Raw genomic sequence first — 18,521 nt, forward strand, 5'->3', positions numbered from 1 at the left:
TAAGGTTTTCTCTTTATTATAAAGAAATAACCTCAAAGTGTTTGTAGATGTACTTTTTAAAATTTGTCTTCTTTGGGATTCAGTGGACTCTTTAAATTTGTGATGTCTCCATTTATTTTGGGAAAGGTCTTGGCTTGACTATTATTCAACTGCTACCCCACAATTCTTTTTTTTTTTTTGTAATTTTTGGAATTGTTATTGGGTAGATATTGGAATGTCTGCATCTCTCCTTCATATCCCAACTTCTCTTTGTATACATTTTATCATTTCATTCCTTTGTAATATTCTGTATCTTATCATCCAGGGAATAGTCCCTCCTGCAGACAGCTACTCCCTTAATTTTCAGGCTTATGATAATAGTGCCAGTAGTGGATACTTGAGGTTCTAGCCTGTGTTGTTTCTCACTAATCACCCTTTTGGTTGTTGACCTCCGGTACTTATTTCTTACCCCTGTATTTGAGATAATACTTTTCATATCCTTTCCCCCCTCTCCTATTTTCTATCCATGAGGCAATTCTGTGTCACGCGTGTGTGTATATTAAAATCTTATAACAGTGTGTGATAGGACATTCTCAAACAGAAGCAACCTAAATTTCTATCTTCTGTGATTGCTTGGGAAGAATTTAAAAAAATTAAGAAGAGTGAAGCAAGTAGAAAATAAGTTAACCCCTTCATTGGAATTGGGGAACCAAAGAGTGGGTCCCTGCATTTTCTGGGTCAGAGTTTTCTGAGTCAGGCAAAAGGACAAAACGACTACCAGCTATTTAGAAATCTTGGAATCATTATCGGTATATTGGAATTCCCAACTAGCATGGACCTAGAATTGCCCCTCTAGTATATAGGCCAGAGCAGGCAAGCACAACCAGATGGGGCATAATCACATGTAGGCCCTGAATAAGTTTGGATGGAGCAGCTGGGTTTTCCAGCTGCTTAACTATGGAGGCTGGCTTTGGTCATTTTCATTTCCCCTCAACAGTAGTCCAGTCTACATTTTACTGATCTCATGTTTTGTATCCCACTTACCTGTATTTTGGCAAGAATTTACTGTACTTTTAAAAAGGCATGTAAGCATAAATTAAAAATAAAGCTTGCCTTTCACAAATAACAAGTTACAGTTCTGTGCAACTCACTACTCTTCCTCCCCAGTGAGCTGATAAACTCTCCAATAATGTCCCTCTCATTCTCTCCCCCCAACCACACACACACGTGCAAATATGTATATACTTATACCTAGATATATAATCATAAATAAGACAATTTTTAACATAAATGCCATTACATAGTTTGTATCGTTTGGCAACATATTTTTAATTTAACTTAAAATTGACTGTGAATATCTAAAATTATGGTTCATCTGTTATGTTTATAAATTTGATTATCATATATCACATTTTATTCATTTTTCACCTTCCCTCCCATTCCCAACTCCTATCTGGGTACTTTTTCCACTCAAGACAATGCTGTAAAAACACCTTTAGACTTGGTTCCAATTTTAGTATATGCGCTGCCAAAGCGAGCACATAGACTTGGTTCCTTAGACAAATGTTTCTCTGGGGAATCAGATATTTTTCTCCCTAGAGTTAATCTGAAAATACAAGAGATTTTTTTTACTCATGCCTTTTGTCTGCCTGATATATATGCCCTTATTGGCCCTTAAATTTCTCTACTAGTACATCTGCAAGGAAGTAGACTGTGACTAACACTACTTGTTCTCATTAAAACTTAGTTATATATTCATCTTGGATTAATTAATTGCCGTTCTATGTTGGGTTTCCAGTGTTTCTATTATAAAGCTCTTCATCATATAGATTATTTTTAAATTATCCCAGTTACATTGTCTAGAAAAGATGATATTTCTTTTCCTTTATAGAGTTAATGACCAAATCACATTTGAAAATGTTAGATGCTTTTTGTCAAGATGGTGGGTGATGCTGGGGTGCCTGGGTGGCTCAGTTGGTTAAACATCTGCCTTTGCCTCAGGTCCTCATCTCAGGGTCCTGGCATCAAGCCAGCATGTCCCTGCTCAGTGGAGATTCTGCTTTTCCCTGTTCCTCTGCCCTTCCTCCTGCTCATTCTCACTCTTTCTTTTTTTGCTCCCTCATATAAATAAATAAGATCTTTAAAAAAAAATGGCAGGTGGTGCTAATCAATCCTGTTGATTCCTTTTTTCCATTCCTTTTGGAAGGGACAATGTGCTTAGAGTTTCTTTTCCTCCTATTCTCATATAGCCTGGTCTTTGGCAATATATTTGCATATTCTCCCCTTCCTAAATATTATGTCACTAGCCTGAATTTCATTTATACACTAATTCAAGATTATTTTTCTTTCCCCAAAGTTGGAACAAATACAGCAGGAATTCCTATACCTAATGAGAGAGGTCCAGGTTTGTATTTTTTCACTAACTAGTATTGTGACCTTTTGGCAAGACCTTCAACATTTATTTAATCTATAAAAAGAGAAGTCTTGAATAAATGATCTTCAGGCCTTCCTCCAGAAACTTCCTTGACCAGATTCACATGTGTAATTTCATTAACAATGAGGAACTTGGAATTATTTATTGCCTTTGGTTTAAGCACCAGTGCTTATTTATGTGTATTGAGATTTTGAACTGTAAACGTAGAATAGATTGTAAGATACTAAAAGCATGTTTTGTTTTACAGGTGCTTCTTTTGTCTTACTGTTGTAATATTAAATCAAAATGCCTATAAGACCAGTTCTCCAGGTATGTAGTCCTAGACCAAAGAAAGGAAGTATTTTAATTCCTAAAATCACTTCTGTTTATTTATGAGTGTTAAGTGCTATATTTTTAGGAAAGATGAAGCTTACTTATTTTTATGAAATGGTCAAGAGTAGAATAAGTTAAAACATTATTTTTTCATTTTTTAATAGATTGTTTTCACAATCTGTTATTTATGAAGTATGAAAGATGCTGATTATTTACATATACCTTTTACATTAAAAAATTATGCAGTGATTTATGTGTAATTTATGCTTGGATATTTTTATGTCAGGGTTTTTTTTGTTTTTTTTTTATTTTTTATTTATGATAGTCACAGAGAGAGAGAGAGAGGCAGAGACACAGGCAGAGGGAGAAGCAGGCTCCATGCACCGGGAGCCCGATGTGGGATTCAATCCTGGGTCTCCAGGATCGCGCCCTAGGCCAAAGGCAGGCGCCAAACCGCTGCACCACCCAGGGATCCCTTTATGTCAGGGTTTTAAATTTAAGATTGCATTTTGATAAAAACATTTAAATATAAAAAGTTTTAATATATCTATTTAATGTGTATGCAATTTACCACCAAATCTGGTGATCGGATTATAGTATAAAAATTCCTTATTAGTGATGTTATACTTCACTGGTAAGAATGGTGTATTTTATAAAGGCTATAAATGTATAACATAATAAATTGTATATGTAATTCTTAAATTATATTGATATGATTTCCAAAAGTGATTTTATCTGTCTTTATGCATTTTTAAAAAACTATTTAAATCTCATTAAGAAATCGATAGGTGGGTGGCTCAGTTGTTTGGTGCCTGCCTTTGGCCCCCGGGTGTTGGGCTCCCTGCATGGAGCCTGCTTCTCCCTCTGCCTGTGTCTCTGCCCCCACCCCCCCCCGCCCCTCTCTCTCTCTCTCTCTCTCTCTCTGTGTCTATCATGAATAAATAAATAAAATCTTAAAAAGAAATTGATAGGTGTGTTAGGGATTTATCCATGGTGTTAGTATTAGTTACTATAAAGTTTATAAAGTTTATTTTACGTCTTTCATTAATAAGTTTTTTTGGAGCTTGATGTGATGATGACTTACAATAAAAGATACGAAGTGGAAAATTAGTAGACTATATGTATGTATATATATATTTTTCGTAGAATCTTGCTGTTACCAAAAAAGCTTGATCTCTGTGTTACTCCGAATTTAATAGTTGACAGCTTTTTTTTTAAATAAGTAAATTGATATAAGCTCTTCTGAGAATTTTCATGCAAAAACAATTCTTTAATTACTAGACTGCATACAGTGACTCATTTTGGTTTTGATTCCATCTCTGTGCCATTAACTGTATTTCTCTAGCAGTTGGAAAAATGCATTGATGATGCTTTAAGAAAAAATGATTTCAAACCTTTGAAAACACTTTTACAAGTTGATATTTGTGAAGATGTGAAGATTAAATGCAGCAAGCAGTTTTTACACAAATTGGATGGCCTTATATGCAGGGTAAATAACTGCTTTTTGTTGAATGATTGTTAAAATTATTGAATAGTTCCCTTTCTAGGAAAAAATACTAGTGTTAAAGTTGGAAGAAATGGTAAACTTGATTATAATATTATATAAATAAGTGCTCATTTTTTAAAAAAATCTGAGGAGTCCCAATAATAAACTACTGTTTTCTAAATAAAATATACAAAAGGCTATGTTTCCATAACATTACCGTTATTAACTGTTACCTAAACTGAGGAAAAATAGTTCACCTGTTTGAAGTTCGAACAACTCTTAAAAAAAAAACAAAACAAAAACCTATCAGCATATTCTTCATGCTATGGGGACAGTGACTGAAGCTTTCAAAAATTAAACAAACAAAAATGATCTAAAACCCTGAACTTGATATTTATCATATGTAAGGCATTTTTATACAGGAGAAAAAGTGATTGACAGTCTCCCCCAGTATCTGACAGTTATGAATCTAAAAGATTGAGTAAAAATTTCTTATTTCCATTAGTTAAACACATAGAACTTTTTAGAATGGAAGGTAACTGACTCATTGAACTGTAGTCCAAAGGTTCTTGAATTTATACAAATCTGCCTATTCGTATTAGGTTTGTCATTCACAGGCTGGGTGGCTTTAGTCCTTGCTTCTCTCAACCACACTTCTGTACTTTGCAATATGGAGATGATAATAGCAGCTTTCAGGATTTGTGAGGATTATAGCTTCTAGCACAGTACCAGTACTACACTATTTTGTATTAACATGTTTAAGTGTATCTTTTTTGTTTTAGGAGCTTAATAAAAAGGATATCCAAATAGTTTCAACCATTTTGGTTTCTTTTGGAAGATGTGGAAAAAATATCACTATATTGGGGCAAGCTGGACTTTTAACTATGATAAAACAAGGACTGATCCAAAAGATAAGTATGGGATTTGTAATATTTATATGAGGGAAAAAAGATTCAAGGTGTGTTTTCTAATAAATGGTTCAAACAGTTGAGAAATAAATTTGGGGACTTTACATAAAACTTTAGATAAGTATTTTTGTAACTTGAGCTGTATGTTACAAAGATAAAGATCAAAAAGACACTCTATACATAGGCTCCTTAATCATCATATGAATTTAAGGCCATAAGGATCCCTGAAGCCTTTACTTGCTTTATTTTCTCTTCTCTGTTTACTGTCTCACTTCCTTTTTCTTTTGATGTTGCTTACTATCTATTTCCCATGCTAGAATGTGGGATATTGATTTTTATTTGTTTTGTTCATCTCTGTATACCTAGTGCTGAGAGCAGTATCTGGGATGTAGTACATGCTCAAATATCTGAATTAATTAAAGTATAATAATACCAAAACTTTTCAAATAGTAGTAATGCCAGAATAATCTAACTTAGGATGGTAATATATTTTCATCTATTAATGAATGTGCCTGGACTAGGAATTTGAAGGGGGAAATAAAGATCTACTGCCTAAGGTAGCCCAGGTGGCTCAGCGGTTTAGTGCCGCCTTCAGCCCAGGGCCTGATCTTGAGACTTGGGATCGAGTTCCATGTCAGGCTCCCTGCATGGAGCCTGCTTCTCCCTCTGGCTGTGTCTCTCCCTCTCTCTCTGTGTCTCTCATGAATAAATAAATAAAATCTTAAAAAAAAAATTTCCTGCCTAGAATTAGGATTAGTTCATCCATTTCCATCTAAACAATGGGAAAATATAGAGAGTTTCCAAAAATAGAAACAACAGAGAAGTTTAAAAACATAAACTTATTTTCATATAATACTGATATTTTAATTTTTGATGTTTTCTAATAAATGGTTCAAACAGTTGAGAAATAAATTTGGGGACTGATATTTTAATTTTTGATGTTTCTTTATTCCTAAATTTACTGTTTATGTGAGATAAGTACATTCTAAAGTTATTAAAATTGAATTCAAAGTAACTAATATATATGTTTCTTTTTTTACATGGTTGCATGGTTTGAGAAATCCAAGGATATTATTCTCCGTCGAGGAAATTCAAAAGATGAGGCCATTATAAATGTGATAGAAGACTTATTTGATCTTTTGATGGTAAAAATCACGTTGATTAACCAATCTTACAAGCATATGTTTATTTAAATATTTTGTGTTCTTGTGTCTCGAGCCTAAAAGTCACTAACAGATTGGTTAGTGACTTGATTGGATTAGTCTATTCAGATTGTATAAAGCACTTAACCTGATTCATATAATTAAATAGTTAATAAAAGTTAAGTTATTACATGGTGAGTTCAAATATGATCTGTTACTTTAATATTATTTTAATATTTGCTACTGTATCAATACAATATAATGTTTTTATAATACAAGATACTTTATAAATTAAATATTCATTTTTTTCAGGTCATACTTGACATCAGTGATGAAGGTATAATAAGCATTTTATTTCTAATAAATAATAATAATTTGCTGTTAGAGTTTTAGTATAATTTTGCAATCCTCAGAGTATTCTCCTAATATTAGGCATCTAACTATTTAATTTAGGGGTCAACCACCTTTTACTATAAAGGGCCAGATAGTAAATATTTTAAACTTTATATTAGAGCCAAGCAAAAAAACTGAGGATAGTATATAGGTACTTATATAACAAGAAAGAAAACACATTTCCACAGATATCTTATTGATACAATTCAAGATACTACAATAATGGAGTACAGTGTTTTTGTAATATACGTCAACTAATGAGAATAGCACTATTTTGACGGGATGACATTTCACTTAATTAAGGCTCAGAGTTAGTGTTTGCTCTTATCAGAATTGATTGCAAATGTTCATTTTTATGCTTATCTTAATGATATTTTATGTAAATTGCATTAGAAAATGTCTTTTCATGCAGATAATGCCAAATACTCATACCAATTCATGAGCACGATTTTTAATTGGGCATGTTCATCACTTGGAAAGCATTTATAGAATTTTATCAGATACTTAATACTTGCCTTTTAGAATATCATTGCATTCCAGATGAGTCACTTTCAACTGAAGGTTAGGTGGAACCTCAGCTGAACATTTAAACGGATTTTGAAATATGGGAATTTCCTGTGTACTTCATCAGTGTCCAGAAATGCTGCTGGACCTGTGATTGGAGCTTACAAAAAATGTACTCCTCTACCTTTGTGTGGGAATGGAGATGTCTGTCCTTGTTTTAATTTTTGACAGCCTGGGAAATGTATAGAACAGTTAGCATTATTTGTGATTCAGATAACCTTCGTTTCATTGAAATGACTTTAGCAAGTGTGAGTTTGTCATAGAAGCATGATTTTGCTCTGTAATTTTGGGTTGAGTTCATTAAGAAACAACAACTCTGCAGTGCATGCTAATTACTGAAGTCATCCAGTGGTACCTGATATTGGCTAAGTTCATGAGAGTATAATGAAATTCACTTTGATAGTGCTGGTTCAGGGATTAAATTATTTCCACAGAGTACTTGCTGTTGAATAATACAGCCATACAACACGGGCGGTGGGGTGGATTTGGTTTGTGGGTCATAATTTGCCAACTTTTGATCTCTACATATGGGACAGAATTTTCCATATGTAGAGCACATAACAACTCATTCTCACTTGTGAATGAATGGCCACTGTTTTGTGCCAAGCAGGCAGTCCAAATTATTTTATCTCTGTTGGTTGAAGAAGTCATTGAGGCTGGTGAATTGTTTATAAATAAAGGAAAAATTAGTCTTCAGAGCCAAAAAGTTTTAAAAGTTCAATTGCTGTTCACCTCAGTAGTAGTTAATGCTACCTTTTCATTGATTGCTTTCCAATTGACATATCATCTAGTCTAAATTCTTAAGATTTTAGGGAAGAAAACAGTCCTGAAGTGTCAGTAAATATGAAATAATCCAAGTGTTTTTTTTTCTTAAGTAAATCATTATATCTTTTTACCTAATTGAGTAATTTTTTTCTTTTTTCTTTTTTTTACCTTCAGTCTAGTCACTTTGGAAAGTTGTATATTTTTTTATGGTATTACCATTATTTAAAATTATTTTTTAAATTTGCATTATGAAATAACATGCAGCAAATTTTTCTGAATATATTTAGTATTGATAAAGCCTTGTCCTTTGAGAAGAGGGTTAACTTTTAGAAAAAGCTCAAGGTATTTAGATCTTACAAAGATCTATTGAGTGTTTACATCTGCTATGGAACTTTCGATATATGACTAAATTAATGAGGCCAGTTTTCATAAGAATGTCACGATAGAAATTTCCATTTTGAACTATATTTCATCCGAAAAAAAGTCTTACTGCCTTAGGTGCCTGAAAGGAGAAGCTTATTCTGAAGTTACACCTTTGCCAGAGTTAAGATGAGTCAGATCTGTTGAACGGCATTTTTTCAAAGCCAACATAGCTAGTTAGTGAAAGAACAAGAACTGCATTCCATGTTTTCTGCTGCCCAAAACAGTCGTGGGCCTTTTGTGAACTAGTGCATTCTTTCATTAACTCATATGAGAAAAGATTGCCATTTAAAATACACATTTATTAATTATATAACACTTTCTTTCAGGTAGAAGGCAAGTAGTGGAAAGTTTCGTGCCTCGAATCTGTGTCCTAGTTACTGACTCAAGAGTGAATATTTGTATTCAGCAGGAGGTAAAGTCATTTGTTAGATTTTTTAAAAAAAAACTAAAAATGAGAGAATGAAGCAAATTTAGTAGCAATTCATCAAATTGAATAATTATTTTCTCTTGGTACTAAATTAACTATGTAGTATATTTCTGCTGTCTTCATTGCCTGATGTGATGAATAAATATATTACCCAAATATTTATTGAAAAGCCATAGCCATCTGTGTTTATGTATGCATATAGCCCATATGAAAATAAACTATACCATCCAGATATTAGGAGTCCTCAGTATTTAAATGGTAAACATAACCTGTATTTGTATATGGATGTATGTGCATGTATATAACCATAGAACAAATGTTAATCAGGTTATAGTTTTTGGTTCTTTAGTTCTTGGAGTAATAATAAACATATGTCTTATTGCAAAGAGTATAATTGGAATTATAGTATATTTTATTTTTATATCCTTTATTTCATGTTTTTTTGTGTTCACTATTTTATACTTTATATTCTTTCCTCCACCCTTCTTTATTCACTGCATAAAATTGTTGTGCTTAAGAAAAAAAAATAGGCTTCTAAGTTTGTGTACATAGAGTATTCCTCTAAATATTTTGTTTTACTGAATATATAAAGTTAATGGATTATCTTTTTTTTTTCTTTTCTAGACTCTAAAAAAAATGAATGCTATGCTTGACAAAATGCCTCAAGATGCCAGGAAAATACTCTCTAACCAAGAAATGTTAATTCTCATGTAATAATTTGTACTATGTTCCTTTAATTAGTGGTTCAGGTCAAGAATTTAGAGGATATTTTATAAGGCTGTAAAATAACCATGAGTTGCATTAATGATTAAAACTGATAAACTGTTGTAGATTTCTAATATAATTTATAACTATATTTTTTGCAAAAATCTGTGATACCAGCCAATTGTTAATTTTAGTGAAGTTTTCCCCCTAAATACCTGGGTTTTCTATTTAATTAGTACTAGTTTGGTATGTAATCTATTATTTTGATTTACAGGAGTAGTATGGGAGAAAGGATTTTAGATGCTGGAGGTAAGTATATTTTTTCAAAATATTCATATTTTAAATTATTCCAAATTTATCAACAGAATATAATCTCTTTAGTAAAAATAATATTAACATTGTAATGTAGTGAGATTATGTGAGGGAATTATAAACTATGTACAAGCAAGCAGTTTTTAATTACTAATAGGTAATTAAGTGATCTATAACTGTGGGACAAAAATAATTAAGCATGATGAAAGGAGTTGTCAAATATAACTTGTGCCTAATGGTATATTTATGAATAAAAACTTAATTTTCTAACATATTTGAATTACTTTTCCTAAGAAATTCCTCAAATAGTGTTTTATGAAATTGTAGGTTTAATATTTTGGGGACTTAGAAATTTGTTTTTAAACAATGTGTTTATTAAAAGAACTCAAATAATCTTTTCTAAATTTCATATAAGAAAAGTTTTATGTAGTGATATACATATAGAACAAACCACTGATTAAAGTACTTTGGAATAAAGATAAGCAGAATACAAAAGTAAAAGGCCTGTGATTTATAGACTATCATCTGAGTTATTTTGTAGTTCACAACTCTAATAATGGAATGTCAGAGTCTTTGATTACATAGAAGTTACTTTCAAATAATTCTTTTTTTTTAATTTTTACTCCTTTCTTCTGTTGGTAAACTTGTTATTTGTCCATATTCATTCTGTGCTGATGAGATCTGTCTAATCCATTTGAACAAAATGGCAAAAGATGAGTGAAAAAAACTAATATTTTTCTTCTTTCTCTTGTTCTCATTCCTTATAAACAATGACTTATAAACTTATTTTTCATAATTTCCAGTAATACATTAATTTTTTTTTTTAAGATTACGACTTACAAGTAGGTATCGTAGAAGCACTATGTAGAATGACTACAGAAAAACAAAGACAGGAACTGGCATGTCACTGGTTTTCAATGGATTTTATTGCTAATGCATTTAAAGGAATTAAAGACTCTGAATTTGAAACAGTAAGTAGAATAAAAATAACAAATTAACAAGTTTTTTATTACTATACTTTTTAAAAGTCTCTCTTTTTTTTAATTAGGATTGCAGGGTATTTCTCAACCTTGTAAATGGCATGCTTGGAGACAAGAGAAGGTAAACTTAATACAATATTCAGCCATTTACTGATAAAGAACTAGAGCTCAAGAGGGAGCACACAGTGTTGAACCTTTAAAATTTATTTGGTCTCTTGGGATATAAAAATGCACAGGGGCATTTAAAATAATACCTTATTATAACACCATGTAAGAAATTACTGCAATGGTAGGCTGAAAGAATTGCACTGGTCTTATTTTTTACTTCATAGTTTTTAGAGGAAACATGCATTTTTATTTAATATTAATAACTGTCTAAATTTGGTTTATTATATTTTAGAATTGCCTATACATTATCATAAATTTCATCTTTAAGGAATAATAAAATTTTGATACATATATTACTTGAGCTACCTTCTTTATCCACATACTGGTAGAAAAATATATAGCAAACAAGTTTTCTTTTATATATATATATATATATATATATATATATATATATATATATATAATTCACTGTAAGGCTGACCTCTTTCTGAGGTTATTTAATCTCAGGAATGGGCATGAATGAAAGGTAATTATCACTTTTGATAGTAATAGAAGAGCAGTATTTGCAGTTCAGTGCCTGACACTGTGTTATAGATGCTCAGGACAGCTTTATTGGATGAATGAGTTCACATTTACTTTATTTACTAAGGAAATAGAAGACAAGGTAAGGGTTGAATGCAGGGACTCGTGTTTTTTGGATTTGAATCATAGGTTTCCCTCTTCCTATTCTGATGTTGGGCAAATTATTAGACTTACTTGCCTTAGTTTCCTTAGCTGTAAAATAAAAATACAGCACCTACCTATATATTTATTGTAGAAACTAAGTGAGATGATTATATATCAAGTGCTTATAATGGTATCTGACCAAGAAAGTGTTTGGCAAATTAGATCATTTTTATTAGCTGTATTATTCACTTCTCTTCTTTTCCTATGTAAATCCTATAGGAGCTTCCACCACTTATTCCACTATGTCAATACAATAAACTGAATTAGGAATTTTTACTCCTAGTAAATAGCATAAAAAGTAAAGTTGTACAGTTATTGTAGTCAGAATGGGAGGTTGAGTAGTAGTGACACCAAAATAATATACTTTTTCTATAGAAACAAATTTCCATTAAACTCTTACTTTAAAAAGTAATAAAGGAGATATGAATTTATTTAAATCATTAAGATCACAGCATGATTTCCTTTTGATCTTAGACATGATTTCAATGGTTAGTCAAGATTACACTGTGAAGTCTTATTAAATTTTTCTCTAACACAGACTACTTTTTATTTTAGGGTCTTTACGTTTCCTTGTTTATCAGCATTTCTTGATAAATATGAGGTAAGTTTTAGATTTAACATGTTTTAGTTATTGGATGAATTTTGATACAAGGTCAAGTGAATTACAAGTTACAAGTTGACAAGAACATTAAAAATAAAAATAGTCATAATTTGATCACAAATATAGGTTTAGTATTCTGTGTCTAAGAGACATTTTATGAAGTGATATATTTGTAGCTAAGGATAACTGAAATATGAAGGTTGTACTTCAAATTTTCTTTTTTTCTTTAAGTCAAACATATTATTGATTTACCATTCATTAATCAAACTAACATTTTATTTGCACTTTCCACTTGGAATCTTTGTGATTTCTTAGAGCTAGCTAATTTCTGTGTAAGATAATGAAGCAGCATTTCTTTTCATTGTTTCTAAATTGGTTTAAATGCTCTATTTGATCTTTCTCTTTGTTCACCTCTTGCTGTCTTTTTTTCTTTTTAAAAAAACAAACAACCATGAGTATAACATAGTCATAATTTTCTGTTGTCACTTTTAAAATCATAGTATATAGTAGTTTTTTATGTTTGTTTTATTAGTTACAAATACCTTCAGATGAAAAACTTGAGGAATTTTGGATAGATTTTAATCTTGGGAGCCAGACTCTGTCATTCTACATTGCCGGAGATAATGATGTAAGTTCCATCTACCATTTTATGTTTGTATATGTGTATGTATACAATGTTTTAATCTAAGAACATGGATTTTTTGTATATTTATTTTTCTAGCTATTTTACTAGATTTCAATATTAACTCTATACTTTTGATTAGCATGGTAACCCATTCAGTTAATTAGAAATGAAGATTATATCTAATGTTTTATTGGAACAGAAAAATTAATGCTAGATTTCATTATTTATTTTTTAAAGCTGGATTTTAATACTAGTTTTTAAATCTAAGATTTTTCATAAATAAATTATAGGTTAGTGATCTAACATTTAACATTCATATGAACATGTGAACTGGAATCTAGAAGAGATACCAGTTAATCAAATGCAGAGGTACTCCTTAAAAATATTTTAACAGAGAATGATGAGTAGTCTTTATCCATTCATAAAATTTTCCATTTCGAAATTCTGAGGTATTAATTCTTATGGTACTATTTGGAAGTGATTTAGTTCTTTATGTGCTATGTTGTAGCCATATTTAAACCTTCCAACCAGATGGTATATTTTCTACTGCCTTAGTTTAATCTGAGAATTCTTGAGCCATTGTTTCCAAATAGCTACCACTTAATATTTGGTCCATGGGCATACTTCTGGCCTGGAGTAAATAGTTACTTTGTTAAAATCCAACTAAGAGTTGATCTGCATTTTTTAATCTAATTGTGGTTACTGATATTTTAATGAGAATCTAGACTTCTTAGTCTGTCTCTTGTAAAATCCTGACTTTTGTTCCAGGTAAACTATGATAGACATTAAGCAAATGCCCCTGAGGATTTCCATATACCATTATTTCTTTTTATTTTAGAACACCTTTGTAGAATGCTTTATTAAAATTTAGTTCTAAGTATTAGCACTGTTTCTCAGGGCCAATGACAGTTTTTACTGGTGTATTTTTCCAGCAGGGTTTGTAGGAATATTTTTAACTGGGTTTTCTTTCAGAATGGTCTTTGATTTCAGGAGAAGAAGATAGAATAGGATTGATGTAGTCCCTGCCTTCACTGAGTTTGGTCTAATGGATGATTTCAATGAGAAAATAAGCAATTACAGTATGATATATGGTAGGGATAGTATAAAATGCAATTATAAGTGTTAAATGCCTACCATGTGCCAGAAACTGACCTAGAAATGCAGGAGATTCCTCCAAAATATAGATTTAGAATCCTCTCTTTCCTGGATTTCTATAGTACATTCTCCTGTATTCTCTTGACTTTTCTAAAAGCCATTCTCCATGTATTGCTTAAGATCCTTCTTTTGTCTCTTTAGCATTGTGTATGAGGGTCTTTATGATCTGGTCCCTGGCTATTTTTCTCATATCTCAGACCATTCTCTATGCTTACTATGTTCCAGACACCTTAATTCTATTTCTTTAACAAAGATCATGCCCATTTCATATCTTTCTACTTGTTGATTCTTCTGCCTAGAAACTTCCAAATCTTTGCATCATAGTTTCTTCTCATTTAGATTTCAGTACAAATACTGCTTCTTTATAGAGATAAAGAATTGATAACCCAATCTGACGTTTAAAGTTGCCTCCCAGCCATATGATCCTCTCAATAGATGCAGAAAAAGCATTTGACAAAGTACAGCATCCTTCTTGATTAAACCTCTCCACAGTGTAGGAATAGCGGGAACATACCTCAATATCATAAAAGCCATTTACAAAAAGCCCACAGTGAATATCCTCAAAGCTCTCAGCTTTTCCCCTAAGGTCAGGAATACGACAAGGATGTCCACTGTTGTTCAACATAGTACAGGAAGTCCTAGCCTCAGCAGTCAGGCAACAACAACAAAAAATAAAATGCATCTGAATCAGCAAGGAAGTCAACCTTTCTTCACAGATGATGTGTACTCTATGTGGAAAACCCGAAAGACTCTACCTCAAAATTGTTAGAACTCATACAGGAATTCAACAGACTGGCAGGATATAAAATCAATGCATAGAAATCAGTTGCATTCCTGTACAATGAGACAGAAGAAAGAGAAATTAAGGAATCAGTCCCATTTACAATTGCACAAAAAAAAAAAAACATGAGATACCTAGGAATAAACCTAACCAAAGAGGTAAAGGATCTGTACTCTGAAAACTGTAGAACACTCGTGAAAGAAATTCAGGAAGACACAAAGAAATGGAAAAAATGTTCCATGCTCATGGTTTGGAAGAACAAATATTGTTAAAATGTCTTGCTATCCAGAGCAGTCTCTACGTTCAATGCAATCCCTATCAAAATACCATCAACACTTCTGGAACAAATAATGCTAAAATTTGTATGGAAATCACAAAAGACTCTTGGTTCGCCAAAGGAATGTTGAAAGAGAAAACCAAAGCTGGTGGCATCATAATTCCAGACTTCAAGCTCTGTTACAAAGTTGTCCTCACCAAGACAGTATAGTACTGACACAAAAACAGATGCAGAGATCAGTGGAACAGAATAGAGACCCCAGAAACAGACTCTCGACTCTATGGCCAGCTAATCTTTGACAAAGCAGGAGAGAATATCTACTGGAAAAAGGACAGTCTCTTTAATAAATGGTGTTGGGAAAATTGGACAGCTACATGCAGAAGAACGAAACTGGATCATTTCCTTACACCAGACACAAAAATAGACTCAAAATGGATGAAATACCTAAATGTGAGACAGTAATCAATCAAAACCCTAGATGAGAACACAGGCAGCAACCTCTTTGACCTCAGCCGCAGCAACTTCCTACTAGTCTCCAAAGGCAAGGGAAATGAAGGCAAGAATGAACTATTAGGACTTCATCAAGATAAAAAGCTTTTGCAAAGCAAAGGAAACATAGCAAAAGACAACCTACAGAATGGGAGAAGATATTTGCAAATGTCTTATCAGATAAAGGGCTGATATCCAAAATCTATAAAGAACTTATCAAACTCAATGTCCAAAGAACAAATAACCCAGTCAAGAAATGGGCAGAAGAAATGAACAGACATTTCCCAAAGAAGACATACAAATGGCTAATAGACACAAAAAATGCTCAACATCACTCGGCATCAGGGAACTCTACAAATCAAAACCACAATGAGGTACTATCTCATATCAGTCACAATGGGTAAAATTAACAAGTTAGGAAACCACAAATGTTGATGAGGATTTGGAGAAAGGGGAATCCTCTTACACTGTTAGTGGAAATGCAAGCTGATGCAGCCACTCTGGAAAACAGTATGGAAGTTCCTGAGAAAGTTAAAAATGGAGCTACCCTGCCCAGCAATTGCACTACTGAGTATTTACCCCAAAGATAGAAAGGTAGTGATCAGAAGGGGTACCTACACCCAGTGTTTAAAGCAGCAATGTCCACAAGGGCCAAACTATGGAAAGAGCCCAGATGTCCATTGACAGATAAAAGGATTAAGAAGATGTGGTCTATATATACAATGGAATACTACTCAGCCATCAAAAAATGAAATCTTGCCATTTGCAACCATGTGGATGGAACTAGAGGGTATTATGCTGAGTGAAATAAAGACAAATATCATGTGATCTCACTCATGTGAAATTTAAGAATCAAAACAGAGGATCATAGGGGAAGGGAGGGAAAATAAAATGACAAAATCAGAGAGGTTAAACCATAAGAGACCCTTAATCATAGGAAACAAACTGAGGGTCGCTGGAAGGGATGTGGGGGGGGGAGATGGGGAAACTGGGTTATGGACATGAAGGAGGGTTTGTAACTGTAGTGAGCACTGGGTATTTTTATAAAAATCACTGAACTCTACCTCCAAAACTAGTAATATACTATATGTTAATTAAGTTAAAAAATAAAAAATAAATAATATGAAAATTTCCATAATATAAAAATGTTTTTAAAAGGAAGGCAGTAAACCAGGAAGCATCGCTTTGAAGTTAGTACATGATAACAGCCAGGTTGCATGTGCCCAAAGGAGCGAGTGTTTTTATACCTAGAAAATATGAAGCTGCTAAAACCTTTGGGGCAGGGAAGAGGATAGCAGGCCTTTTCTCTGGACCCTGAGGCTTTGAGATATGGGAGAATTAACCTGACCGGAGACACCATAATGGTAGTGCTGCCCTCAGCATATGGACTGGTTTCAATTCAGACAAAGAAGTAGAGTTAGAAAAGGGATTGGGGATTCAGATGAATTCCTATAGAATGAATTGTCCTTAAATAACCAAAGAAGCAGATCTGTTTTCCTGACAAGATTAGTAAAAGGTTTTAGGATCTCATCTTTTAGGAATGATATCTAATTTTTCTTGTAGCTTTTTTTTTTTGTGAATTCAGTATTATTTTATCCAGTTACACAGATTTTCAATGAAAACATGTGGAAAGGAGAAGGGGAAAATATTTTCAGTGATTTTTCATATGCATTCAGTGTTTGAATGTAAAGACAGTTAATCAGTGGAATTGAGGAATGCATATGATACCACACTATTTCAGAAGCATACGTGACAGGATTTGGCAACGTTTTTAAAAAGGGATATCCTCTCCCCTTTATTCCCTGTCACTATTTTTTATATTCCCCAAATGAGACCATTAAGGGGAGGTGGGCGGGGGGTGGGGGTAACTGGGTGACGGGCACTGAGGTGGGCAGTTGACGGGATGAGCACTGGGTGTTATTCTATATATTGGCAAATTGAACACCAATAAAAAAAATAAATTTATAAAAAATAATAAAAAATAAAAAGGATATCCTCTAGTATATATTAATGGTAGTAATTCATTTTTTTGGTCAAAAACAGGAAATTAGACCATTATACTATGAAATTATATCAGTGTTTCTTCCTTTTAAACATGAACAGATTAAATGTGGCATGTGTCATATATTGCATAATCGATTGATGGAGCAAGAAATGTGTTCTATCAGCTGGTTACTTAGTGATACTTAAATAACTTTATTTGTATAATTTAAAAAATGATGTTTAAAGATGATTTAAAGCAGGAGTAAATGATTTATTTATAGTCCAACCTGTTTTTAAATTTAAGGACCATCATTGGGAAGCAGTGACTGTGCCTGAGGATAAAGTACAGATATACAGCATTGAAGGTACTAAACTTGTTTTCTCTCATTCTCCTCTGGATTCTTATCACGTGGAGTAGCAGTTGTATGCTCTGGGGAAAAAATAGACTAATGAAAAAAGTCAACATTTTCATATATTCATATTCATAAATTTGATAGTTCAGTATCATCAGAATTCCCTGAATCCACATTTCCCCCACCGTCAATTTCCCAACTCCTTCCTGTACTTTCTTTATCTAATCTAAAAACCTATGTGATCAGTCAGTTTCTTGTCAGTATGTTCAGGGCTCTTGCCCTTTTATTCTATTAGTTTGATTAGATCCACACATCTCATTCCTGCACGTCTATACCTGGAACTGTATAACACTGCTGGCAGAGTCCTCCAACTTGGCGGACTGATACCACTACACATTCAGATATCAAGCTTTATTTGAGTCATTTCAATGGGGATGTAGTGGTATCTCATGATAGTCTCTAATTGCATATTCCTGTTAACTGGATATGTGATGCACTTTTGCATTTGCTTGGTGGCCATTCATATGTATTCCTTTGTGAAGTATCCATTTAAACATTTTGTCCTTTTTTACTGGACTTTTTTTTTAAGTTTG

General features: G+C 32.6%; 1 protein-coding gene across 8 annotated transcripts in view; it reads left to right on the plus strand.

Annotated features, from left to right (window-relative positions):
* SYCP2 (synaptonemal complex protein 2) overlaps window positions 1–18,521 on the plus strand; it is a 47,173-nt gene that overhangs the window by 13,053 nt on the left and 15,599 nt on the right. For 5 of the 8 annotated variants that reach the window (XM_055301185.1, XM_055301222.1, XM_055301207.1 and 2 more), the window contains exons 2-14: window positions 2,661–2,722; window positions 4,071–4,214; window positions 4,994–5,122; window positions 6,160–6,264; window positions 6,574–6,598; window positions 8,733–8,818; window positions 9,458–9,543; window positions 9,813–9,847; window positions 10,679–10,821; window positions 10,899–10,951; window positions 12,220–12,265; window positions 12,798–12,893; window positions 17,880–17,940. In XM_055301185.1, coding sequence (XP_055157160.1) covers window positions 2,699–2,722; window positions 4,071–4,214; window positions 4,994–5,122; window positions 6,160–6,264; window positions 6,574–6,598; window positions 8,733–8,818; window positions 9,458–9,543; window positions 9,813–9,847; window positions 10,679–10,821; window positions 10,899–10,951; window positions 12,220–12,265; window positions 12,798–12,893; window positions 17,880–17,940 — 1,033 coding nt within the window. In that variant the 5' untranslated portion in view covers window positions 2,661–2,698. Of the gene's footprint in view, window positions 1–2,335; window positions 2,384–2,660; window positions 2,723–4,070; window positions 4,215–4,993; window positions 5,123–6,159; window positions 6,265–6,573; window positions 6,599–8,732; window positions 8,819–9,457; window positions 9,544–9,812; window positions 9,848–10,678; window positions 10,822–10,898; window positions 10,952–12,219; window positions 12,266–12,797; window positions 12,894–17,879; window positions 17,941–18,521 lie in introns of all 8 variants that reach the window. The other 3 variants (XM_055301192.1, XM_055301199.1, XM_055301215.1) reach the window with 3 other exon arrangements.

Source organism: Nyctereutes procyonoides, unplaced genomic scaffold, assembly GCF_905146905.1.
Source record: "Nyctereutes procyonoides isolate TBG_1078 unplaced genomic scaffold, NYPRO_anot_genome, whole genome shotgun sequence".
In the NCBI taxonomy this organism is placed as follows: Eukaryota; Metazoa; Chordata; class Mammalia; order Carnivora; family Canidae; genus Nyctereutes; species Nyctereutes procyonoides.